Source organism: Callorhinchus milii, unplaced genomic scaffold, assembly GCF_018977255.1.
Source record: "Callorhinchus milii isolate IMCB2004 unplaced genomic scaffold, IMCB_Cmil_1.0 Scaffold3, whole genome shotgun sequence".
In the NCBI taxonomy this organism is placed as follows: Eukaryota; Metazoa; Chordata; class Chondrichthyes; order Chimaeriformes; family Callorhinchidae; genus Callorhinchus; species Callorhinchus milii.
This window is the reverse complement of record NW_024704744.1, coordinates 62983697-63011665: the sequence shown is the minus strand read 5'-3', so window position 1 is coordinate 63011665 and position 27969 is coordinate 62983697. Positions and strand designations below refer to the sequence as shown.

At 40.4% G+C, this 27969-nt stretch overlaps 1 protein-coding gene across 1 annotated transcript in view; it reads left to right on the top strand.

Moving 5' to 3' along the window:
• prkd3 (protein kinase D3) overlaps positions 1-27969 on the top strand; it is a 184285-nt gene that overhangs the window by 109318 nt on the left and 46998 nt on the right. Inside the window, exons 4-9 of the mRNA XM_007898482.2 lie at positions 420-571; positions 4159-4348; positions 5548-5625; positions 7927-8110; positions 9563-9686; positions 10992-11069. Coding sequence (XP_007896673.1) covers positions 420-571; positions 4159-4348; positions 5548-5625; positions 7927-8110; positions 9563-9686; positions 10992-11069 — 806 coding nt within the window. The remainder of the gene's footprint in view (positions 1-419; positions 572-4158; positions 4349-5547; positions 5626-7926; positions 8111-9562; positions 9687-10991; positions 11070-27969) is intronic.

Here is a 27969-nt window from a genome sequence, read left to right as displayed (position 1 = left end):
CCTAACAAAATACACGAAGAGGAGTCATTCACATGATTGAGCTTGCTGCCTATTTTAGAAATTCACGTTGGTTCTTTGGCTTTCTAATTCCATTCTGATCAGAATTTGGAGGGTTTGTTTAAGTATGTGCAAACACATGCAGGTGACCTGCATTGGCGTGATGTGATGGCAATACGAGGGACAATTAGATCCAGCTTCGATCATTCATCCTGCAGAGATTCAGATGACTTAATGAATGGAGCAATATGGTTGGTTTTGGTTTCAAGGCTTCATTCCATGCTGACCATGTAATGGGTGTACTCATTAATCTTCTTCATTTATTCTCATAAAATTAATTCTGTAGATTGTTCTTTGTATCTAAACTGACCATTTACATTTACTTTTCTTCCCTCGCCATCATTTCCCTGATCCCTTGTCAGGATGTGGACTAAACTATCACAAACGATGTGCCTTCAAGATTCCAAACAACTGCAGCGGAGTCAGAAAGAGACGTTTGTCCAATGTCTCTCTGCCAGGACTCTCCATTCCAAGACCTGTGCCATTGGATCATTCACCAGTAGTAACTGAAGAGGTGAGTGAGTAAACAAGATCCAAAAATCTACCCATTTGTAGCCCATTTTCTCTTAAAATGCCAGACTGCGCATATTAGTGGAAAATTCTTGAATTTCAGTGTTCATTTGAAATTGATTCTTTACAAGGTGCGAAAAAACAGTTTCCAAGTTGTGACTTACCAAATTAAGTTTTCTGCAATTCTGGGAAATTTAAATTTTAAGGTAAAATGTTCATACGAGGCTGAGACTTAAGATGTGTCTGTGTCTGCCTCCGACCCCAGTCTATCCAGAGCCTTGGGATGTCCTCCCAATCTAAAATGTGCTACCTGGAGAGCTCACATAATATATTATCTACTGCAGGAAATGTTGCTCTTTCACCTCATTGTGGGACATTTATGAAGGTGAGGACAGGGAGGGAAGAAGATAAAGACAAGAGGAAAATCATCCTGTGTGAATATAAAGAAAGCTGTCTGTGGGAGGAAAATTCCAACACTGGAGGAAGATGCGTGGAGGGGACATTTTTAATGAATAAATTCACATGCAAGCATAACTCAACACAAAATGCGCCTATGATTTGAGCTTCCGTGGTGAAAGGTCATATTTTTTTTATTCCAAAACATTGCAGTTTCCTCAACATCCTGGAAATGATCTGTTTTTCTCCCCAAGGTATACACTGTAAACGTTAGTAAGCTGCCAGCTCCAGAGAGAAATCCACACTGAGGAGTTCCAATCTGGTTCAGTTACTACATTCAGTGTTTTTATTGAATTACATAGAATCATTCAGCATGAAAATGGGCTGTTCGGCCCATCTAGTCTATGACAGTGTTTATACTCCACATGAGCTTCCACCGCTCCTAATCGGAACATAGGCCATTCTTCCCATCAAGCCTGTTCTGCCAATTCTGTTAGATCATGGCTGATCTGTACCTCAACTCCATTTACCTGCCTTTGCTTCATATCCCTTGACCTAATGAAAATCTATTGACCTCAGTCTTCAAAATTTGAACAAATTTTCAATCCACAGCCTCATGAGGCAAGAGAGTTTCAGATTTCCACTGCCCTTTGTATGAAAAAGTGATGACTTCACTCCTCAATAGCCTGGCTCTACATTTAGGGCTTGATGTGCGGAATTGCTTGGGATGTTTAAAAGGGAATAGTTGCATACCCGGGAAGTACATTTTTTTAAGGATAATGGAGAAAAAGTGGGGAAATGGAATTAAAAAAATCTGCCACGATCTAATAAATGGCAGGACAAACTGAATTAATTGCCTCCTTCTGTTTCAATGTTCTTATTTGGTAGCATTTGTTTTATATTCTATATTCAGCTTGCAAACAGTGGATGCCTCAGTCTTTTTTAGCCTCAGTCTTTTTTGACCTCTGTTTGTAGTCTGTGCAACCAGAGAGTAGCTAGTGTCCTTTTAGACGACCAAAATGTGTCTGTCCAGTCTTAAAGTTCTTAGTTGTCCTGAGATGATATTCCTCCCCCTGCTAAAAGCTTGTTAAATGCATCCCAAGAAGCACATTTCTTTCAACCAGTCTGAAATTCTTATTTTGTTCTGAACTATCTGAGATCTGAATATAAAGGAGATATTCATTCATGTTTGCAATTTAAGCTTGCCAAACACTAAACAGACAGAAAATGATTCAAGATTTCAATTCAAGACAAAAGCCGTTTACAGTCTGTACCAGACTTGGAGATGAGGGAAACTATCTTGTCTTGGGAGGATTATTGTGAATGGTTAACTAGAAAGAAAATCCTCTGCTGGGTAAAAACCAAAGTCTCCAGTTATCATCCGCAGAATCTCCCCTCCCTCCACAGGAATCTTCATCAGGCTCCATGATGTAGATGAGTCACTGCACTTTCAAGTCACGCTGTTCAATGCTGGTATTATAAAACGTTTTATGGTGAAAGCCCAAAAACCCAGAGTACAAACATGACGTTACCCTGCCTTAATAATGCAGATTATAAAACTAAATAAATTCTGTTTGGATACTTAAAAACTGAGTATTCTCTGAGCCAAGAAAGTGTTTTCAGTGTCAACTTAATGTCCTTATGATAGACCTGTTTTGGGTTAATTGGTTTTAATGACCATTGCTGGTCTATGTTTACTTACTGCCTAGACCCAATCTACAACAACAATAATTTACATTAATATAGCACCTTTCCCATTGTGAGGACATCTCAAAGTGAGCTGTAGGATGGTAGGGTGGCCAAAAGTCAGGTGAAAAAGATACATTTTAAGACAAGGAAGGAAGATGGCATGACTGTGAGAAGGAGTTCTAGAGAGCAGGGGCAGAATGGCTGGAAGCTGTGCAGTACAATAAAAAATCTTCAGTATTAACCTTTCTCGGGACTGTTCTGGCCTAAATGTTGAACTGAATCAATTACATTTAACTCTTCCAATTGAGTTACTGATTATTGGGAATAATCACACTGGTACAATTGTGTTTGTAATTTTCATTTGTTTCTCTTGAATTGTTCGTAAAGAAAATAATGAAAAGAATATAGGATTGTCGTGTTTCTGCATACAAGTTGGGGCAGGATACTGATACTTGTTGAACTACTAGTTTTGGGGGGCACCAACTCCATGACATCCACCTCTGAACTTAGCCATAAGGAGCTACATAAGAGTGGCCCAGGGTACATCTCTGAATGAGAAGCATCTGGTCTTCTTTTGTTTCTCTTGAATTATTCATGACAGAAAGAATATAGGATTGTTTCTAAGCACAACGACAGTGTGGCTGAAATTAAAAATTCTGTGGTTTGGGCATCCGTTATTTTGCGGTCTCTTTGAACTAGTTCATTTTTCCATTTGTCAGACTTTTATAAGAAAGACTGAACTTGCATTTTTACAATGCGACAATGCATTGAACATCTTAACGTTTTCACAGGTAATTCCTGTCAGATACAGTGATTGTTTTTTTGTAGGCACCAGCAAGGCCCAGCAATTAGACACGAGTTGAATGGCCAATTTATTTGAAGGAGTGTTAACCAAGACACTGGAAGAAATGTCCTTTTTTTAATAATGTGGTGGGGTCTTTGCATGTCCACTTGAAGTCAGGCAGACAGGAGCATCTCATCTGAAGAGTGACACCTTTGACAATGACGTGCTGTTTTATTGCTGCACTGGAGTATGGAGTCCTAATAATAATAACATGATACTTGATGTTCAAGGGCTTTAATTTCATGTTAAATCTGAGAAGTTTAATCAGAGTCTGACAGATTTAAATAACCAATCTTGAACAGGAAACTAAGCAATTGTCTCCTCATGGAATTTCACATTATTTGCCTCCCACATGCTCAGTTTGTTTTACTGCAAATAAATATTTCAAAACCTGAACCATTTCCTTCCCACTCAGATGTGAAAAGGATTTATTAGGACACTTAGATTGCTGCAAGAGCAGACATAACTAATAGTAAGATATAGCTTTATCTTGGGAACTACTATGTCTTTGTATTGGTCAGAGATGATGGTAATTTATTACTATACACAATCCCAATGTACAATGGAGTCGCTATTGAGAATTTCTCATTAGATTTGAATGTAAAAACTGCTTCATTCTGGTTGTATCGTAATCTGAAATTAATCTGCAACTTTTATTACAGCGATGTCACCAGGAAACCAGCAAAAGAATTCCGTCGTGGAGCGGACGTCCGATCTGGATGGAAAAGATGGTGTTGGGAAGGGTAAAAGTACCTCACACCTTTGTTATCCATTCCTACACACGCCCTACAATCTGCCAGTTCTGCAAGCGGTTGCTAAAGGGTCTGTTTCGGCAAGGCATGCAGTGTAGAGGTAAGTGTTGCTTAACCTCTGACAGTTGTGGTTCTAGTTGAATACTACTTAGTTTAATGTATCACAGTGGTTTCAATAACAATTGCTTTCCTGTTGCTTTGTTTACTTATAGTGTCTCATTTGATTTCAAATCTAATGCAATGTCTTTTTCCATTTAAGTAATAATAATAATAATAATCCTTGCATTTGATATAAGGGATATATTTGGAGTCCTGTAGTTCAGTGGTTAGAGCACTCGCTTTGCACAATTGGCTGCTGCGTTCGCCCACAAATATACAGTCAATTCACTTTACAGTATATTCTGTGAAGCGCTTTGAGACGTCGAGAAGACGTGAAAAGCACTATATCAAATGCAAGGATTATTATTACTATTATAGTGTCTCAAAGCGCTTCACAGAATATGCTGTAAAGTGAATTGACTGTATATTTGTGGGCGAAACGCGGCGCACAGCAGTGTCCCACAAACAGTCGTGGATTGAAAATGACCAATTTATTATTGTTTTTTGTTTTGGAGGGATTATTATTAGGAGTGTGGAGTAAGGAAACTTGCCCAAGGTTTCGCCCTGCCTGGAACTGAACCCAGGTGTCTCGCTTGCAAGGCGAGTGCTCTAACCACTGAGCTACAGGACTCCACGGTAGTGCTTTGTATGTCCAATTTGAAGCTTTGCCAGTGTAACTCGTTTATAGCATTTTTATAGCGTCTTCTCACATTGAAATGTCAAAACAAAACCCACAGGTGCTGGATATTTAATATATAAAAAATAAAATGGAATTACACAACAAGTCCCCTGTAACTTAAAGCTCGGATCCTTCCTCAGAAATAATCAGTCTAGTGGTGTGCAAGAGAATTGCTGTAAGTCTTGAGACCGTAAGCATTGGGGAAGAGACTAGTGACATCTATTGTATAATAGGAACTATAAACATTCAGACCTTTCTTGAATTCAGAATAAATCCTGTCTCAGGAATTGGCATTGAAAATGTTGTTGGTTAGGAGGTGTTTGTCCACCTTCAGAACATCCAGATAATTCACGTTTGATACTTCAGGAATGTCAAAATATAAACCTCATGTTAGACTCCCATAGTATTTCCAGCGATATTTGATTATTTTTAGTGGTAACTTTGTAAAAACATAGGTTGTAATGTGCCTTGATATACTTTTGCATTTCAGCGAGATTTTACTTTGTGTTGTGGTTTTACAGATTGCAGATTTAACTGTCACAAACGATGTGCATCCAAAGTGCCCAGAGATTGTCTTGGTGAAGTACTTTTTAATGGAGGTAAGCCAATGTTTATTTAACAGGCTCAGCATCTGTAGTTCTATAACAATCACAGTATCATGGTGTATATTGTAGAAGAAATTAGAAGTAAGTATTCAGTGGATTGCAGAGCCTTTCTTTAAATAGTCACGCTTGTTCTTGTTTGACTATGAAGTAGCAGTAGCTTAAATAACCTTAAAAACAGAACTCGCTGAGAACACTCAGCAGATCAGGCAGCATTTATGGCAAGAGGAAAGTGAGTTAACGTTTCAGGTCAATGACCTTTCGTCAAAACTGATTACTGTTGCATTTGGTTGGGTATTCAATGCAGTGTCACTTACAGGCAAAGACAATACCGTAGAAAACTTGACCAGCTTTGGACTAAACATTATACCGGGATTGGTTTGAATTTTCCATGTCTTTTTTTACCAATGATATCTAATCATTTATTACCCTGTATATTTTCTGAAAGCATCGTAGGTAATCTTTTAAAAATATATATTTTTCATGATTCAGGAGGCAAGGACCTCTTTTCTCTTCATCTGCCTTTTGGCATGTGAACAGAAATGTATCAGAAAACTGAGTGGTTTAATGAGTGGCAAGAAGGAGAGGAAAGATCCAGAGCCAGGATGATTATATGGGTGGAGAGAATTATATGGCGAGAAGACAGGAGAAAATGAGGGATTGGGTGGGTAAGGGGAAGGGAAGAGACTAGTGACATTATAATAATAATCATCATCCTTGCCTTTGACCTAATGCTTTGTCACGTCATTGAGACATTTCAAAGCACTTCAAAGGATTTACTGTCAAATGTAAAGCTCCGAGACGCTAACCCACATGAAGAGCGCGATATAAATGTAATTTGTTGTTGTAGTGACTGTGTGTTTGTAGACGGACTGATTAGTGCCTTATCATTTCAGCTGGACCAATAGGCAACCAGAATGTTTACTGGTGTGGGAAAGAAGTACTGTAATTTCTGGCACGATGACAAGATATTTGCAGACGCAGAGTGTTTGCTTCAGAACTATAGAGCAGTTCAGTTTTTCTTGAACTCTTGATACAGAAAGCTTGGGTGCCATTAGATGATGGTTGCTACGGTTACAGTTGACTCTCGCTCCTAAGAACCACTAACCTCTGTGGACTTGTCAAAGAGCAGTTTCTTTATGAGAAACCGTAAAATGTTCAGTTGTTTTCTTACGTACATGGAAATGAATGTTCCATCCTCTGCTTGTATGTAATACACTGGGGTCTAAATTGCAAGAAGCAAAAAGCATTTGTAACACATGAATCTTGAACTCTGCTGCTTGGATGCCGATCTCTTGTCAGGTATTGAAGCTGTAATCTGGAAGTTGAAACTCAGATCTGTGTCCATCTTAAAGTTATTACACCAGCATTGTTTGAACTGGTGCTGAACCACAACAATCTGTATTCGGGCTGATTCAATATTGGTAATTATTCAGCAGAGAATTGACAACTCATTCTGGTCTGTTTTGGAATATTCAATGGACACTAAATACTTCTGATTTAAACCAACATGCTTATCCACCGCGTCTCTCCACTCCTTACCCACCGGGCTCTCAACCCCCCACCCCTACCCACTGGGCCTCTCACCACACCCCCCCCCCCAATCCACCGGGTCTCTCACCCCCCCACTACCCCCTTACCCACCAGGGCTCACCCCCACTTACCCATCGGGTCTTTTCATCTAATCAAACATAACGCATGGAAAGAGTGAAAGCCATTGGCTCATCAAACTCGCTCCTTCCACTGTCAAACCGTGTATACTTTACTCTTCATTCTTGCCTCCTAAGGGTGAGTCCTTTACAGATCACCAAAGATAATTGAGCAAGACTCCATCTCCATTATTCAGCCCGAGTCTTCTTCACTCCACAGACCACACTCCATGAAGAGACAACTTTTCTCCCCATTTTCCATGTTCCAGTCCTAGCAGCAAAGAAACCCTAGTGTCCAGTGGCATCTGATCTGTTTAAGATTCACTTGATCTATGACATTCTTTCAAAAGCAGGCACTTTTTAAAATCCTAATTTGAAGAAAAATTCTATTTTATTTTCATTAAATACTCTGCTATTCGACATATTGGAATAAAATTAGATTTTTGTCGTTGACATCATACCTACTATGTTGCATTGTAATTCTGAGCTTTGTTTTTTCGACTTCAGTTTGGCAACCTTTTTGTATATCAGGTAACAAGTATTTTTCTTCAAACATTTACTTCTATTTATTTACTTCTATTTCACAAATATGTACTGTTTCATCACTGGAAATATGTGCCATAATTTCTGTGTAACTATTGTTGCATAGAGCCTGCCAGCCCAGGACCTGATTCAGATATGCCAATGGAAGTGGATAGCAGTGACATGAACAGTGATTGCACTAGGGTGTTGGATGACACAGAGGAGTCCTCTATCCCAGATGACAAGCTGTACTTTATGGACTCCTCTGATCTGGATGGTGATAAAGATGAAGAACATGTCAGGACAATCAGGTAGTTCATTGCTTAATGCTCTGGCACCTCCCTATCTCTCCAACCTGCTTACTCGCTGCCTCTGCTCATCTGACTCCGGCCTCCTGCCTGTCCCATTGGTGGCTGCGCTTTCAGCCAATATGCCCCAAAACTCTGAAACACTCTTCCTCTATCCCTCCGCCTTGTCCTCTCCTTCCCCATCTCCCTATGGGTCTTTACTTACACTTGGGACTCTTCTTGCAATTTAATTGGATTATGATCAGAATCTGTTTTGTTGAGGTCACATCCGTTACTGTATATTGACAGAAATTGTTAAAATTGGCCCACTACATACTTCTATTTTTAGATATAAAATATGAGCTGTGAGCCAGTTGCTAATGCATTTTTATGGCATTCATCAAACTCGTCTGCATCTTGAGTTGACTTCAGATATATTGTTTGCATTAGTGATAGAGTTGTGGTCATCTGTATAATTTCTGTGGTCATTGAGAAGCCTCCCTTTTCAATGGTAAGAAGGCCACATTTGAGGATCTACCATTGAAATAAATGGGATAGTGAGGCAGCACTTCCTGAAAATGTGGAATGGGATTAAACTATTTATAGTCTCTTTGGACAATTCAATCCACAGTTCAAGAGTCATGTCCTTTTGTGTACTCATTTGATCAAAGGTTAGAGAAAATTTATAACCACAGTAAAACTTCAAGGAATTGAACTCTGAAATTTCTCTGTGATTCTTTCCCTGTTCGCACCTCTCACCTGATATGCTCTCTTGAAACCCCAGGATATTGGCATTATGGATTTGTGCTCCATAGATTCTGTTTACATGTTGCCAACAGTCCTGGAATCCCTGTATTCCAGTGGATGTTTATTCATCTATATGTTTTCTTATTCTTTAAACCTCATTTCTAAATCAGATATTCAACAATTTTTTATATAAAGACTTAGTAGGGATGACGTTAACCACTCTTGATAGGACGTTTTTTGCACATTTGTAGAGGGGAAAACATATCTGGTCTCATTTGAGGCTTGTTATTGTTATGCTTGTATCCACTGGTTCTCTGCAGTCATTCTTTATAAGTTAAACAATCTGCTTACATCTGCATTAACCATGCCTTCATCCATTTATGGCCTAACATCTTGTCAGTGCTTCAGAGGCAATTTGCTGACCATATAAATTTATGAAGCAGAGCTAAAGGTCTAATAAAACATTTTCTTCAAGTTTAGTGGCCATTGTGTTTTTTATAATATCTGTCATCTACACAGACTGATGCCATCTTATTAAGGGATACGTGCTTTATGGATGCCTTATTTTGTGTAACACTATGCTGGTCACATTAAATCTCCTGTTAAGCATTCTCAGGTAACAGGAAAAGCACATTTGGATAGATTCTCTGTTGAGTTCACTATCAGTCAGCATTCATGAATTTTGTATGGTTTATTCTTTTTTAAGTAACTTAGAATATTTTGTTCTAGTCCTTCAACAAGCAATAACATACCCCTTATGAGAGTGGTGCAGTCTGTCAAGCACACTAAAAGGAAGAGCAGTACTATGGTAAAAGAAGGTTGGATGGTCCACTACACCAACAAGGACAATCTGGTCAGTAACTATTTTATAATCAAGGTTTTTCCATTATTTTATTTATGGACAAAGAACAAAAGTTTGAATGCACTAGACTAGTTGGCTAGGGTTTACAAGTCACAAGAATTAAATAGCTTGCCCCTGGCAAAAGCATTTTCATGCATTCTGGGACATGATCAGATCATGAGGTGATTCTGAAAATGTTTACTCTTCTGCAAAAGTCATTCTTGTCAAGCACCATTATATTTTATTTCTCTCTTTGTTATTTTATACATGACGGTGAATGTTTTAAAACTTAATTTTCCCTTGTTTTAAATGTAGAGAGTGAAAACTGTTTCCAGGCATTACCAATCTGACTTATGTCAATGCTAGTGGAGGTGCAAAGTAACAAAGCTTCAGATTTTCCCCTCCCACTCTGTGCTGAACTTTCTTTGTTTGCAACCCTCCAGTTCTTATGCACAGCTCTATTCATAGAACAATTCAAACTGAAGTGTGTGGTGGATCAGATAATGTTAGTCTTCAGTTTCAAAGGTTACAGGTTTCTGTATATTCCCTTTAACACATATTGGAAGTCTAAGAAATCCACGAGAATATGGAAACAGCCTCTTAAAGGGAAAACAAGTCCTCCATAGCAAAACATTTATTTAGTAGCTGAGCCATTAACTTATCCTCTATTATTGCTGTACTGAATCTGATTTAATGGGCTGATCTCCATGTTCATCACTTTTTCTCCTATATTTATGAAATAACTTTACTGTTTCTCTTGATACCATCTCAGATAAGGTTTGTTTTTCATGCTCCCTCTTTGCCCTCATTATTTTATCAGTTTACTTTTTGTTGTGTTTTTGTCACCTCCCTGTCCTCAGTTATGCACTTTCCTTTGTCATTTATATAAACCTTTTCTTTAATTCTGCTTGTCATTTACATGAACCTTTTCATTAATTCTGCTCCTATAAGTTGCTTCACCCCAGAAGAACCTCTTTTAATAATAAAACAATCCTTGCATTTGATATAGCACCTTGGGCATTGGGAGAGCATCTCAAAATGCTTCACAAGATTCACTGTAAAGTGTAATGGCTGTGTATTTTCTAGGCAAACATCCATAAAAGCCTTTCATGGCTTATATACCTGCTTTATAATAACCTTCACAAATAGATAACCCACAAACTACTTTCTTGAATATATCAGTTATTGGGATAGGGATGCTTTAACCTGTATGAGTTGGTTGCTAAACTCAGAATATTTGCAATAATAAAAATTGTTTGCATACAACTTCACATAGAGATTGACCTCAAATTCACAGCAAATTTTGTCTTTGTGCAGCGAAAGCGACATTATTGGAGGCTGGACAGCAAGTGCCTTACACTGTTTCAGAATGATAGTGGAACCAAATATTACAAGGTAAGGCCACATAATTCAATTGGATGTGATGATGTTGTATGGTGGTAAGTTAGCTGAATTTTGTCTCGTCTGAATAGTACTTTATTGTGTTCTGCCAGTTGCTGAACTTTCTGTACAATTAGTAACTTTCCAGTCAGCATTCTGAAGCTGCTGCACTGTTAGTTACATTGGTTGCAATGGTTGTGTTAATAGTATCACTTGAGTTTATGAAAGTTCACTTAAAAGGATTGCATCGAACAAATAATGAAATCCTGAAGTAATAACTGGGCTTTTCTTATCAGGTTTGAAAATCTTTTGCAGAACTATAAGATGAAAGACAGTGTTTGCAACATCATTCACGCAATGTATTTTTCAAATGTTTATTGAATATAGTGCATTTTGTTGGTAACACCGACCACATTGTGATCCGACTTGATCCACCTCAATGCAGACGAAACTGAGGCTATTCTGCTCGGCTCCCACCAGTGCTTTCTCACCTCAGGAGTTGACTTTATCGACTTCTGCGACTTCTCACTCAAATTCATGGAGCTTGTATGAAACCTTGGAATTTTGTTTTAACTTCAACTCTCCTTTAAAAGTTTCTTTCAGGCTTTGATCAAGACTATTTCTTGTATCTGTGCAATATCACCCGCATTTGCCACTGTCTCGTCCCTAATACTGTAAAAACAAGCCTTTATTACCTTTAGACTCAACGTTTCCACTGCCCTGACTTACTACCTCCACCCTTCACAAGCTGCAGATCATCCAGAACTTTGAAGCCCGCATCTTCTCCCCATTAGACTAGGCAAGCACATCACCCTCGTTCTCGCCGAGCTCCATTTGCTTCCTATCACCCACGGGATCGACTTAACCTTCAAATACCTCCATGGCCTTGCTCTCTCTCTCCCCTCCCCCCCCCCACCACACCCTTTGTGTGGTCTCTTAGTACCCTATTTCCCTAGTCACCCCATCTGCTCTGTCAACTGTGGCCTACTTCATGCTCCTCTCCCCCCACCCATCCTAACTGCTCTGCCTCACAATAGTTAGAGCCACTTTGCCCCCAATATCTGGAACTCTTTCAAAATGGGGTAGAGGAGAGGTGGTCAAAGGCACAACCACCTCTCCTCTATGCCATCCCATGAAATCCTTGCAGTTCGGGCTCCCATTCCATCTTTGTAATGTACTTTGAGGTTTGTTCCCTGTGGAGTAATTTTTTTGTTGTTGTTCAGGCTCCAGACATCATTTGCAAATTAGAAATATGTTGCTAAATTTATCTTTCCAAAAGCAACCACCTGTTTTAACCCATAAACTAATATTATTAATCAGTACCATCTGAGTCCTGTAGGGGGTGGTATAGAGTGTAGGATAGACATTTACCATTGGTATTCCCACATAGTGATTTCCTGATCTCAGCTGTGTTGAGAACCACAGTGTACCAACTTGGTGCTACTCTTGCTACTATAAAAGTACTGGAAGAACAAGAATCCATTGTACAGTACAGATCCATGCACACCAGGAAGGATCTCAACTTCATTCACTGGGTTGACTCACTACTGATTTAAATGGGGCAGTGTTGAGTGGAGAGCTTTATAACTACCTCCCTGGAAGCTATGTATGAGTTAAGGTTCCCATCCCTATATCTTTCTTCCACCCCCCCACCCACTGCAATTGAAAGTTCAGGCATATGGGCATTGCATGAAGACAATCTCTGATTTTGCTTTTCCCATGACATAATAAACTGCTAACTCTCCCAGACCAGCCTCCTGTGAAGAAAAGCTATTTAGCCAAAGAGTTAGAGAAGTCTTACCCGAAGATAAGTTACCACCTTCAGAGATCAGGGGAAGAGACGTTCTAGGATAACTTTGGTGTAGTTGGGAAATAGAAGCAAGTTGAGACATTCTGCAGTGAATCAGTGGGAAATATTGAGAAGAATATGATTGCATCAAAAAATTCAGTGGGCTTCACAATAGTTGAAGTGAACTTTAGTAGGATGACTGATGATAACATAGATGCCCTTGAGTGGGTTGAATTGTATGTAGTGGTTGTATGTTAATGTGACCTTTTGTGGCTTTAGTAAACAGTCAAGACGTGCGTGTTCTCTCTGCTGATTTAACTTGTTTATGTGGGGTTGTTTGTCTCCGACTGATGTGGTTGTAATGCACGCAGGTTTCAGCTACTCTTATATTGCCTTCAGCGCCTTGGGACGTCCTCCCAATGTGAAGGTGCTATATAAATGCAATTTTCTGTTGTTGTCTTTAACTTTTAAATGGTACTTAGCTTATTTCTTTCTGAGCATTTCTCTGATTTTCCAGTGACTTTCTTATAGGTTTTACCTGATTTAATGAATTACAACAAACAACAACAAATTGCATTTCTATAGTGTCTTTAATGAAGGGAGAAAGTTCCAAGACTAGCAGGGGTTTGTTTAACCATTTAAAGTCTATTAGAATCTATGACCCATGTCTAGAAAATCAATGTCAGGCATTACTGGGCTACTTGAAGCAGTTCTAAGACCCTATATGCAATGCCAACTAAATTGACTAACGTATTACAAAGGGGCTGGGTATTCCATGTACAGATTAATGGAGAGTCCAGTGATAATTTTTCCAGTGATAGTCCAGTGTCAGACTCTGGTGGTTGTTGTAACTTTTGGAAGGGATATATCATGAAGAAAAAAGTGACTAAGGTGGTTGGCAACAGCACAGAAGAGATCTTTGTCTATCCCTCGTCATGTAATTGTTGTAAGATTGGGCAGTGTGCCACAGAAATGTCTGTGTGCCACTTTTAGATTGAACTCCTAGCCTCACTATTTTTTAGCGTCCTGCACAGAAAAGAAAGTTGACTACTATAACTCACAAGGATGAAGTTTGGATGAAGGTGACCCATTGGCCTATCTGATTGTATCCCTTCAGAATACTTACCCTACTGTTCTCCCATCACAGCATCAGTCGTCTTGTAGATGATTCCAGCATCCTGGCCTCAACCATCCTTCCTGACAACGTATTCCAGTCATTAATTATAATCTGAGTTAAGAAAAGCTTCCTGTTTTCTGTCCTGAAATTGCTCTTTGCAACTCTAAATCTGTGTCCACTTGTTCTACTATCTTGAAGCATTGTAAAGTATTGTTCTGAATTCATTTTTTCAGTTCCATTTAAAATTGTACGCCTCTATGATCTCACAGACCCTGCAAGCCCATTGAAATAGAGCATCTGTATGAAGCTAAGCTCAATCCTACCGTTTATAACCATGATTCTCATGGCCTGCTATTGTACGTAATTTCTCTTTATAATCACCCTGTAGATATTAAGTTTAGAGTTGTATATCATTCCTTTAAATAATTAAATCCTGTACTCCCTTTATCATTTTTTTCCTGATGTAAATATTTTGCTTATTCAGCTCTCGCATGCGGGGTGAATTCAGCTATCATACCGCATCCATGGGTTGAGATTTTATGGATCCCCACCCGCCCAACCACCACATTATGAAACAGTTCCACTATCATTAGTTTAACAACATACCCAAAGGTTAGAATCTTTGATGGATGTTTAAAATTAAGCTGTGCAATCAATCTGTTTGTATTGATTAGGGTTATGAATGGTGGATTGTTCCAATTTATTGGTAAGGTATTGCATTTTATTGAACAGAGAGCCCAGCAGCATTAGGAGGGAATTGAGTGTGGTGGAACAGAGTGAGAATTCTGTTAAGGAATTTGGTGAGAGTGGGAATTCAGTGCAGAGGGGGAAAGAGGTGCAGAATTATAAAATATACAATATTTATATTAAATTAATGTAAAACATGTCTGGGAATACGGCAGGGCAACTGAGACCGGTTGCATGCACAATTGTGTGCCATGTGGGAACTCCAGGACGCTTTTTGTACGTTGGACAGACACGTGTGTGGGAAGTGCCTCCTGTTGCTCGAGCTTGAGCTCAAGAGTTTCTGAGCTCGAGGAGAGGCTGGTGTCACTACATAGCATACGGGAGACTGAAGAGTTCATGGATAGAACGTTTCAGGAGGTGGTCACCCCACCGCCACAAGAGGAGAGTGAGTGGGTGACCACCCGGCATGGTAAGAAGACGGGACGGGCAGTGCAGAAATCCCCTGAGAGGGTGGCACTCTCAAACTGATTCTCTGTACTGAATACCAGTCAGGGTGATGACATCTATGGGGAGGGAAGTCAAAAGCAAATGGATGACAGGGGGGCATAGGGAAGAGTGTCAGTGCAATTGACATTGGGAACACAATGGTGAAAGGAGTAGACAGACGTTTCTGCAACCAAAGATATGACTCTCATATGGTATGTTGCCTCCCTGATGCCAGGGGTTAAAGGGTTGAGGACATCACGGCATGGTGAATGGGTTACACCTGGGACCAATGTGCTTGCAGGGAGGTTACCTTGTGCTGTGGGAAAGGGTTTAAACTAATTTTGAGGGGGGAAGGGAATCAGGATGTAGCATTAGAGTGGACAAACAAGTTACATAGCGGGCTGGGAGAGATGAATAGCAATGTAATCAGGAGTAATCCAGAAAAAGGAGGGATTGGACAGGGGAGAAATGCAGAACAGACCAAGTCGGTCTTTGAGTACATGTGCGTAAATACACAAATAAGATTGGTGAGCTGCAGGCTCAAGTTGCAACATGGGGTTATGATGTAGTGGCAATAACGGAGACCTGGCTCAAACAAGGGCAGAAATGGGAGCTGAATAGTCCTGGCTACAATGTATTCTGGAGGGATAGGGAAGGAAAAAATGGAGGGACGTAGCAATATTGATTAAAGACATGGTTACGGCCCTGGAAAGGGATGATGTGCTAGGAAAGGGACGATGTGCTAGAGCGTCCAAAAACAGAATCTATTTGGTTAGAGTTAAGGAGCAGAAAAGAAACTGTTACTCTGTTAGGTGTATACTATAGACCACCAAATAGTGGGAAGACGATAGATAAGCAAATCTGCAAGCAGATTTCAAAAAGATGCAAAACCAATAGAATCGTGATAATGGGGGACTTCAATTATCCTGACATAGACTGGCAAAATAACAGTGAAAAGGGCAAGGAGGGGGAAGGATTATTGAAATATGTGCAGGATAACTTTCTGGATCAGCATGTTTCCAGCCCAATGAGATAGGAAGCAATGCTGGATCTAGTTCTGGGGAATCAAGTGGAGGAGGTTTCAGTAGGAGAGCATCTGGACAACAATGATCACAACATCATTAGGTTTAGAGTACTTATGGAAAGGGACAAGGAGCAATCAAAGGTGAAGATACACAACTGGAAGAGGGCTAATTTCAGTGAGTTAAAGAGGGACTCAGCCAAGGTGGACTGGAAAGAAAGACTGGCAGATAAAACAGCTAACGTGCAATGGGAAGCCTTCAAGGAGAAGATAGTTCGGGGACAGAACAAATACGTTCCCACAAAGGGGAAAAATAGGGCATCCAAACCTCCCTGGATGACTAAAGAAATTGGAATTAAAATAAAACAGAAAAAGGAGGCTTATGATAATTGTCAGGTCCAAAATACAGAAAATAATCAAATAGAATATAGAAAGTACAGAGGAGAACTGAAAAAGGAAATAAGAGGGATAAAGAGATTGTGTGAGAAAAGATTACCAGGTAACATAAAAGGGAATCCTAAAGTATTTTGTAAGTATGTAAAGAATAAAAGGTTAGTCAAAGGTAGGGTGGGTCCAATTAGAGACCAAAGAGGAAATCTTCTTGTGGAGGCAGAGGGCATGGCTGATGTACTGAATGAGTACTTTGCATCTGTCTTCACAAGAGAAGAGGATGCAGCCAATGCCACAGTACTGAAGGAGTGGGTAGAGAAATTGGATAAGATAAGAATAAACTGAGAGAAGGTACAAAACGATTGTCGGTGCTCAAGGTAGATAAGTCCCCTAGGATGGATGGGATGCATCCTAGGTTACTGAGGGAAGTAAGCGTGGAAATAACGGAGGCTCTGGCCACAATCTTTCAATCCTCTTTGAACCCTGGGTTAGTGCCAGAGGCCTGGAGGATTGCAAGTGTTACTCCCCTGTACAAAAAGGGACAGAAGGATAAACCCAGGAACTACAAGCCAGTCAGCCTAACATCAGTAGTGTGGAAACTTCTAGAGACTATAATCCAGGACAAAATAAATTTTCACTTAAAAAAAGGGTTAATAAAGGACAACCAACACGGATTTGTTAAAGGCAAATCATGTCTGACAAACCCGATAAGAGTTTTTTTGATGAAGTAACAGAGAGGGTGGATGAAGGTAATGCAGTTGTTGTAATTTATATGGATTTTCAAAAGGCGTTTGATAAAGTGCCACATAAGAGACTAGTAAGGAAAATAGAAGCCCATGTTATTAAAGAGACAGGGGAGGCATGGATACAGAACTGGCTGGGAGACAGAATGCAGAGAGTGGTGGTGAACAGTTGTTTTTCTGACTGGAGGGAAGTGTGAAGTGGTGTCCCCCAGGGATCAATATTGGGACCACTGTTGTGTTTGATCCATATAAATGACCTGGACTTTCCTATAGGGAGTACAATTTCCAAGTTTGCAGATGATACTAAGCTAGGAAAAGTAGTAAACAGTGAGGAGGATAGTAGCAGACTGCAAACGGACATAGACAGACTGGTAAATGGGCAGACACGTGGCAGATGAAGTTTAATGTGGAGAAATGCAAAGTGATGCATTTTGGGAGGAAGAATGAGGAGAGGCAATATAAGCTGATGGTACAATCTTAAAGAGGGTGAAGGAACAGAGAGACCTGAGGGTTCATATAAGTAAATCTTTGAAGGTGGCAGGACAGGTAGATAAAGCTGTTAAAAAAACATACGGGTTACTAGGCTTTATGAATAATGGCATAGAATACTAAAGTCAGGAGATTATGATAAACCTTTATAAAACATTGGTTAGGCCTCAGCTAGAGTATTGTTCAGTTCTGGGCACCACACTTTAGGAAGGATGTCAAGGCATTGGAGAGGATGCAAAGGAGATTTACCAGGATGGTAACAGGAATGAGGGACTTCAGTTATCGGGAGAGGCGAGAGAACTAGGAATATTCTCCTTGGAGCAGAGAAGATTAAGAGGAGAATTAATAGAAGTGCTCAAAATTATGAGGGGATTCAATAGGGTGAACAAGGAGAAACTGTTTCCATTAGTGGGTGTGTTGGTAATCCAAGGACACCGATTTAAAATAGTTGTTAAAAGAAACAGAAGGGAGGTGAGGAGAATTTTTTTTTAAACAGCGATTTGTTCAGATCTGGAAAGCATTGCCTGAAAGGATGGTGGTAGCTTATTCGATAACAGCTTTTAAGAGAGAAGTAGATAATTATTTGGGGCGGACAAGTTTTCAGGGCTATAGGGAGAGAGCGGGCGAGTGGGATTGAATTGGATAGCTCTTTTCAAAGAGCCGGCACAGACACGACAGGCTAAATGGTCTCCTTTCTGTGCTGTGTAATCTATGATTCTATGATTTATTGAAAATAGGGTAAGAGCAACCAACACAGGATACGTGTTTGAAGCTGATTTACGAATTTAGCTAGTTTTAATAAACAAAACCGTAGTAATCTTTGGTTTTGATGTAGCACGTTGGAAAGATAGCTCTAAGTGCTTCCCTAAAGTGACTGTATTTTTTGGCAAATAAAAATTTTCAGGAGGATTATTGGGCACTGGGAGAAACTTCCTTTGTTTTTTGAATAGTGTGTTGGGATCTTTAGCGTCCATTCGAATAAACAGTTGGGACCTTGGTTTAACATCTCATCCAATGGTACTTTGACAATCAGCCCTCCCCCAGCACTGTATTGAAGTGTCAGCCTAATTAGCCCAGCAATAGGAAGAACAGAATTGCATTGTCTCAGCTCACACATGAGGAATGTCCGCTTGGGCCCGATAGCAGACCTCGGAGTTCTGTAGCTCAGTGGTTAAAGCACTCACCTCACAAGCAAGAAACCTGGATTCAATTCCCGCCAAGGTGAAATGTTGGGCAAGTTTCTTTACACGCCTCTGTTTACCTAGCAGTAAGTAGGATTGACGGATCGCTTTTCCGAAAGAAATAATTCCTTAAAAAAAATGATAAATTGGTCACTTCAATCCGCAGTTGTTTGTGGGACACTGCTGTGCGCAACTGGCTGCTGCGTTTCGCCCACAAAATATACAGTCAATTCACTTTACAGAATATCCTGTGAAGCTCTTTGAGACATCTCGAGGACACGATAAGGTGCTATAACAAATGCAAAGATTATTATAGCAGGGGGCACCTAACCCCAATGGTGTCAAAGACCAGTCAAAACATGAAGAGGAAGAGGGTAAAATAGATACCATTCACTAGAAAAATGTTGCAATTTATAGTATTTGAAAACCTCTGAACCCTCTCTCATTTCCTCTTTGCCGCAATATCAAAGCAATTATTTTTGTTTATGACAAAGCCCCTACAATATTATTCTTTAAATGTACAAAATGATTTGATGAATAGGACAGTTTTCTTTTGCATACTAATAATATAAAACATTAACTGTACAGCATCAGCAAATTAATAAATTTCACTTAAATTTTAGACTGAGTCGGTAACTTCAAATTAAATTGTTCATTCAAGGAGGTTGAATGTGAACTGTGTCATGATCGAAATAGCTTTTTCAGAACAAAAATGGTGAAAAGGACTTGTTTGCTAAATCTCAGTGTGGCTACTTTAGATATCGTATAGATTTGATGCTGATATTAATTAAAATGTTCATGTTTGTTGATACGCTACAGAGTCTGATTCTTGATCTATGATGTCAGTGGATCTCAGTTAGTGTGGCAGAGAGATCATTAACATTATAGGGCCATGTTAATGTTCAGTGTAGGGGTGGGAAACTAGTTTAGAACCCCCTTGGTACCCTCTAACCTTCGACTGCATGTGCTTGGATGAAGAGTGAGAATAGGGTTATGCTTGGTTGTGATGGATGGATCCTGTCATTGAATAGATCACAAAATCTGGCTGTCTAAATGCTTACATAGGAACATAGGAGCAGGAGTGGGCCATTTGGTTCATCATGATGGGGGACCTGAGCCATCTTCCAGCGCAAGAATCTTAAGGGAAAATCAGAGCAGAATGATCACATAAACTGGGTTATTCTGTTCAAACAACATGATCCTAGTTCCATTCATATCAGTGTTGAATTACTTCCGTTCCATTTCCAACGTGCCCTTCCTTGCCATGTCCTGGAACGCATTGTTGCAGGTCGGCTTGTGTCACACTTCTCTCTCCATTCCCTCCTCAAACCCCTGCAGCACAGAGCCAGCGCTTGTCAAAATCACAAATGACGTCCTTTCTGTGACCAGGGCTCCCTCTGCCTCCTCATCCTCCTCGATCTCTCTGCCGCATTCGACACAGTTGACCACTCTCCTGCAACACTCTCCTCCCTCATCCATCCTAGTAGGACTGCACTCGCATGGTTCGAGTCCTACTTAACCAACCGCCTCTACTTCATCTCGACAAATAGTTTCTCCTCCCGCTCCCGCCCCGTCACCTGCGGGGTACCCCAGGCCTCCATCCTCGGCCGGACTTCTTTTCCTCATGTATTTGCTCCCTCTTGCCGATATCATCCACAGACACAGGGCAAACTTCCACATGTATGCAGATGACACACAAATCTACTTTGCCTCCTCCAGTATCGACTCCAGATCCACCGATGTTCTATCAGCTTGTCTGGCAGACATCAGGGCCTGGATGAGTGCAAACTTCTTGCAGCTGAATGTGGTCAAGACAGAAGCTACACACCTTGGCTCCAGTTAATGTCTTGACTCCTGCGGATCTGAACTTCTCAACCTCTCTGGACTCTCTGACTCACCGAACCAGTGCGCAACCTAGGAGTCCAGTTCGACCCCCAGTTGTCCTTTCTCCCCCACATCCGTTTCCTGAACAGGACCGCCTTACTCCACCTCCACCCCATTGCTCGCCTCCAACTGTACCTTACCCCAAATGCAGCCAAAACCCTTGTGCATGCGTTTGTCACCTCCCGCCTGGATTACTCCAACCCAGTCCTCACCGTTCGCCCGATCTCCACTATTCAAAAAATCCAGCTCATTCAGAACTCTGCTGCCCGCATACTGACCCAGACCAAACTCCTTACCCACATCTCACCAGTTCTGCCCAGGCTCCACTGGCTTCCCATCACCGAACTGAATCAAATTCAAGATTCTCACACTCGTTTTCAAATCCCTTCACTCTCTGGCACCTCCCCACCTCTCCAACATCCTCACACCCCAATCCACCACCCAGCACCTCCGCTCAACTGGCACCCGCCTCCTGCTCGTCCCTCGCATCCTCCACTACACCGTTCGAGGTCATGCTTTCAGCCACTCCGTCCTGAAACTCTGGTACACTCTCCCTCAATCCCTCTGTCTTGCCCCCTCTCTCCCCTTTTTCAAGTCCTGCCTAAATATCACAGAAATGTCCATGTGTAGGTGGGATTTTCTGCCATGTTTATGGTCACCTCCCCCGCTGCTCGGAGTCAGGCTCCGCCACTGTTAAGCGCTCTGAGACGCTACCTGCGTGGAAGGCGCTATATAAGTACAACATGTTGTTGTTGGTGTTGTTGAACTAAGATTATGATTTGGATCTTGTCAAATTAGAGATGGACAAGAAAAGTGCATTTCATTCATTTGTAACAGATTCCGTATACCAAGTATACTACTAAGTATACTAAGCCCTTTAGAGCAGACTATTGGATATTGTGGGTGGATTGCCAGTCATTTGTATTGGGATTGATTTAGACTGACAAAAAGGGAAGTGTTTAATCCAAAACTGTTGCTGTGTTTCAAAATTATAGCTAAGTGCAGGCACAAGTTTTCTTGTTGACTTTATACTTGTACTTTTAAAGGTGTTGTCCGGCCTCAGGTAATAAGCAAAAGTAATAGTTAGCTATTCCCTGTCATTTCTCGTCTAACTGCAGGTTTCTTTAATCTTGCATTCACTTTATTATTCTTACAAAAGGAGAAACCATGTTCATACCCCTCTGAGTGACCCTGCCTTGTACACAAGCCAATTAAGGGAGTTTGTGGCTTTTTATGATTTCTTCCCACCCCCACCCATCCTGATCTGAGTCTGCATTCCAAACAGCACATTATAATGACAGTGAAAACCACAACTGTTATTATACAAGACCCTGAACAACTTAAACTCCCTGAATGAGCAGCACAATAACCTCTAAAGTTTGTATTAACGTCAGAGCTTTGAGTTGCAGTAAAACTCGCATAAGTCTTATCTTTATAAATCGTATAATCGCCTAAGTCGTACATTCACCTGAGTCCCATTCATTTTCCTATCAAAACTACTTAGATTTCCTTGCGCTAACATATCACCTCTAACTCGTAACACCACTCCCCTAAGCTCCATTACTCACGTGCTTATCGGGAAATAATGTCCTGATCCCTCGAAGCATGCGCACTTACCAGCTGGCTGCATTGAATCGCGGGAAACATAGTCTTGATCCATCTACATATGCGCGGGAGAACGTAGATTCCTGTGATTCAATGCGATTCCAATGCTAACAATGCTTGCCGCATGTGGCGATGGGTCGCAGCACATTGAGTTGTGGGAAATGTAGTCTTGACCCGTCACCACATGCACACTTACCAGCTGCATTGAATTATGCATGTGCGGTGTAGACTATTGATTAAACGGATTTTATATGATTAATACAGTTTGCCTGCAACTCAGACGTTGCATAAGTCATGTAATGTTATGATCCTGACTGATCCGACTTGCATGTTTTACTGTATTTCTTTTGGTGTTTGTGGGTGGGAATCCTCTTGTTGCGTACAATACAACCACCTTATCGTCAACTGTGCAGTCAACTCACAAATCCAGCCATCCCCACACCCTGTCATATTATTTTATTTCAATGTTGTGTAGTGCAAACCTCAGGCAGACCAAATTGCATCCCTGGATCCCTGGCAGACACTTACTGACCGGCAGTCAGATCTGCATCCTGTGACTCAATGGTTGTGTCAGTGCAGGACTTTAGCACTTTTCACACCGCCAAGTGTATAAAATCTGAATGGATGAGGCCTGCAGAACTGACTAAGCCAAAAAGTGCTGGGGGAAAAGAAAATGTGGGTTGAATTTGAAATTTGTAGAACTGGATTGTACAACAATGTATTCCTTTAAAATTGGAAGAAAAAGATTTTTTGTTGAAATTTGGGTTAGATTTGATTTCACAATTTATAGTACAGGTACAGTACTGCTCAACAATTTAAATTGAAAACTTGCCTCCAAAGGCTAGTCCTGCAGCTACTAACCACAAATGCACAAGACTCAAAAACATGATGGTAGTGTACAAATATTGTTTTTTTGGTCAGCCACTTGTCTAACATATGTGAAAATCCATCACCATGATTAAGAGTATCCAAACCAAACTGATGATACTCATCCTCACAAAACTCCATACCCCCATCACACCAGTCCTTGCCAGGCTTCACTGGCTCCCAATTACCAAACTGATCGATTTCAAGATCCTCTCACTCATTTCCAAATCCCTTCATACATTTGCACTTCCCTATCTATCCGATTTGCTTACCCCACCACCCGGTGCCTCCACTCGGCTGGCTCCAGCTTCCTGTTCGTCCTTCATCCTCTCAAATAACCCCTGATAAAAGCATTATGTATGTCACAAATACTTATCTGTAATTTGTAAAGCACTTTGAGATCATCCCCTCCGCTCCACCATTGGTCAGCCACTATCCCCCAAAACTCTGAAATTCTCTCCCTTAACCCTCCGCCTTGTCCCCTCCCTCTCCGCTTCAAATCCCGCCTAAAGACCTTCCTTTTTAATTGTGCTTACGTTCACCTCCTGCCCCCCCTCTCCCCCGGCTCGGTGTCAGACTCTGCCACTGTCGAGCGCTCCGGGACGTTATTCCGTGTGAAGGGTGTGATATAAATGCAAGTTGTTGTTGAAAATGCAGTGCATTCCATCTACACATGGAAATTTATGCGATATTTATTGGAATGCACACTCTCTCCCTGGAGGGACTCATCCTGCTTACCAAAATCCAGAAAGTATTAGGCGCAGGTTGGCAAGAGCCAAGGCTTGAGGATCCCAGAATGTATGTTGGGGGTTGGTGGTGAGGGGCAGAGGGGGAGATTTCACGTTAATGCACAAGCTAAATGGATACGATGGCAATAAACCAATACTGTGTGTACTGTAGTTTGTTAATTTTGATAGTTGTGTTAAATCATGACTCAATAGTGAGGTCAAGCTGCTAATGTGGTCAAAATTCCTCAGTCCATTTGCTGAGGTTGATAGTGAGCTGTCATTGCATTGCTTTTCAATACCAGCACGTCCTCCTGATGTGAAAGATGCTATACAATTGTAATTTTGTTGTTGTTAACAATAGATGCTCTGAAAGCTAACTTACCTCTGTAGTTTTGCTTGTGCTTAACTGACAAGCTTCATAAATGGTTTAAATAGGAGACTTGGACCTACCTGCCAGCCTTTTTGCAGCATGAAAATTGAAACATAAGGAAGTGATATTGCATGCCCAGAAATGCATAGAGCTGCATATTTTCAAAGTGTGATGCTTGAAGGTAGTTAAAATTGCCCCAAACAGTAGGATTTTGCAGCTCCAAACAATGCTACTTTCAGTTGTGCACAGCTGTTCTTGGGAAGTTGTGCTCCGGCTTTCTCTTACCTTCTGTTTGTTAGTCCTTCCTTTTTTGTTACTTTTTTCATTTATTTTATGTATTGCACAATAATAAAAAAAGCCAAGAAAATGTTTTAAATCCGAGTAAGTTTTGTTACTGTAATTTGAAACCACAGTAAATTACGTAGTGAAAGTTTAATATTTCAGACTGCTTCCTTTTTCTGTTTATTTCTTTTCTGACTGTCTTTCACCATGGCATTTTTAAAAAGTAGACTATTCAGTGTTGGTGGGGAGGTCCTAACATGATGAAGTCCTGATTTGGGGTACAATTCTAGGTATAGGTGATGAGCAGAAGGTCTGATTTTGTGCAGGGGAAAGACAAGTGGAGGTTTGGGTTTCTTATCCCTTTACCAGGACACATGTGAGCGGATTCCAATACATGGCTTCATCTTTTTGTTTGGCAAGAAATTCATGACTTCTTTCCCTCTAAATAGTTTAAATGAAGCATAATTCTTTTTCAGAGAGCGTAGCTGTAATCAACTTCCGAAAAACTATATGATATATGTAAATTGACGTGTTTCAGATTAGATCGAACAACTAAAGTAAATCTGATTTGTTGTTTGAAAACAAAGGTTTTCGGTCATTTGTGATTGTTGTAAACCAGGATTAAATAATCCTTTCATTTGATCTAGTGCCTGTACCATTGAAGAATGTCAAAGTGCTTTACAGTAGACTGTATGTGTAGGTAAACAAGACGATCATTTGCACACACAAATGTCCTATAAATAGGTAAATGAACAATTATTTTGGAGGATTTTTGGCTGGAACAGCGGGAGAAACTCCCTTCTTTTGAATAGTTGTTGTGGATTCTTTAAAGTCCACCTGAACGAACAGATGAGACCTAACTTTGAAGGGCAACATCTCTGACAATGCATCGCTCCCCCAATACTGTGAGGTTCAAGTCCCTGATGTGAGTATTTGAACTCACACCTTCCAGAAACAAGAGTCTTACTATGTGTGCCAAGATGGTACACACTTGCTTAATCATGAGTTAAATCAACTGTTAATTCGGGATGTAAAGATGATTCTTAATTCAGAACTGATCATTGTTAAAATGGTTTCATATTTGGTCACTGGAATTTTCTTAACACTCATGGTCTAGTCATGAGAAATCACCAATTGTGTCAGTCTGGCTTGGACACAAGACCAAAACTGTGTAAATCTACACAATGACTAATCCACACAGATTAGAAGAAAACATGACATAAAATATTTCCAAATCTCTTTAAATTGAAATTAATGCAAATCTATTGAAAGCTACAATTAAATTTTAAATGATTTTTTAAAAAAAGTTTTATTTAAAAAAAACTGCTAATTTGAAAAAAAAACTTTTAAAAAATCATTTGAAATTGAGGTTTAAACAAAAAGTAAAATTCCACAAAGTGCACAACTGGTTGGACAAGATTTAAAAGAGAAAGATAGCGTGTGATACTTTGTCAAAGGTTAATGTTTTGTGTCCTTAACTTTCTCTTTTGGACGTTGGTGGATTTACCTTGCGCTTTTCAAGTGTATTGTAATTCTAAAAGAGAAAATTATTCTGGGGGTGGGAAGCAAAAACTCATCTTAATAGCGAAGGTTCTGACCAAATGGAAATGAGCAAACGTGGTTCCCATATTCAAGAAGGTGTCAAGTTCCAGAGAACAGATGTATTAGCCTGACTTTAATAGTTGATAAACTAAAAGACTAATTAATGGAAAGCAAATGGAAGATAATCTGTATGAAAGATAATATATAAATTACAATCAGTGTGGTATCAGAAGTAGCATCCTTGGCTGAGCAGCTTCAGAGGGGGGTGATGTCCCAAATTGACAAGGGGAAGCAATGTGATGTAGTATATCTAGATTTCAAAGGACCTTTGTCAAAGTACCATGCAAGAGACTCCTTTACAGACTAACAGTGATTAACAAGAGTATTGCGCAGACATGGACTAATGAGTGGCACAAGGGAAGGGAGCCAAATTTAAGGGAAAGTAGGCTGAAATGGGCAAGTCCAACAAAAAATAATGACAAACTGTGGCCAATTACCAAACATCACATTCTCAATTCACAAAATGAGCTATTGACTGAAAAAGGAGCTAGCGACACAAGTCTAATGATATGGCTCAGACCCAAAACTATTCTATTGGCTGTTCACATTACTGATCCATCTGAACAATGATAACCTGTCTATGCTTACTCCCAATCCTATTATCTGCCATGTAACAGCAGGAAAGGGGGGAGGGGGATTCCATCTATTCCTGTGACCTGTCAAGCATTTCAGTTGATACCTTATATCTAAGGCAACCACTGGCGTCTGCTTATCATGTTGGCTCTCATTTTTGTTGCAGTGTAGCTTTGCTGCTATAATATTGTGAAGCAGCACCAGTTTTAGGCCTATTCATAACTATATTTGATTGTGCAAGAGTCTTCAGCAGTTATGCAAACCAAAAGCAGAAACTAGAGAAAGAATGAACAGAAAATACAGGGGAGGGGAGTTGGGTAAGTGAAAAGGTTATTTTTTAATTGTAAAAGCATGACAACTTAAAACCAAGTGGGTGTTTTTGATGGAGCCCAGTTTCTGCCACTGAAGATATCTAAATAAACTTGTCGAAGGCTCTTTTTTGGGGGGTTCCAAGAATCCTGTCAAGGGGCACAGAAGAGTTTACTTTATTTGTTGTTATCACAGTGTGACTGTGATGGTTCTTGATTTGTTTGACAGATGCAGCATTATAGTCACCAGCTAATGAGAATTCAGGAGACTGTTGAATCATGAAAGGATCAGCTTCACAGCAGAAGAAAGGATATTTTGAAAAAATATTAGTACTAAAACCCAAACTGGAACTTTCTAAGCTATTAGGGACAGAGCACATGATGTAGAGCAAGTGAAATGAGAGTGTTTGTTTGCTTTACCTGTAAAACTATAACTGCAAGTTTTGTGCCAGCAGTTTAGCTCTCCCATTTATTTAAGTGTAAATGGTCCTTTCTATAAACATTCTGTCTACTTGAGAACATTCCCGAGTTATTCACAAACTCGATATTCTCCTGCACGCACAGTTTTAATAAGAAAATCACTACAGTTCTCTCTACACGACATTCTCTCTATCTGTGATCAGAGCTCCCTCTGCCTCCTCATCCTCCTGGATCTCTCTGTTGTGTTTGACACAGTTGACCACGCCATCCTCCTCCACCTCCTCCCTCATCCATCTTAGTGGGACCGCACTCGCATGGTTCGAGTCCACAGGCACCCCCACATCACCTCTCCCTCTTGACCTACCCCCCACCC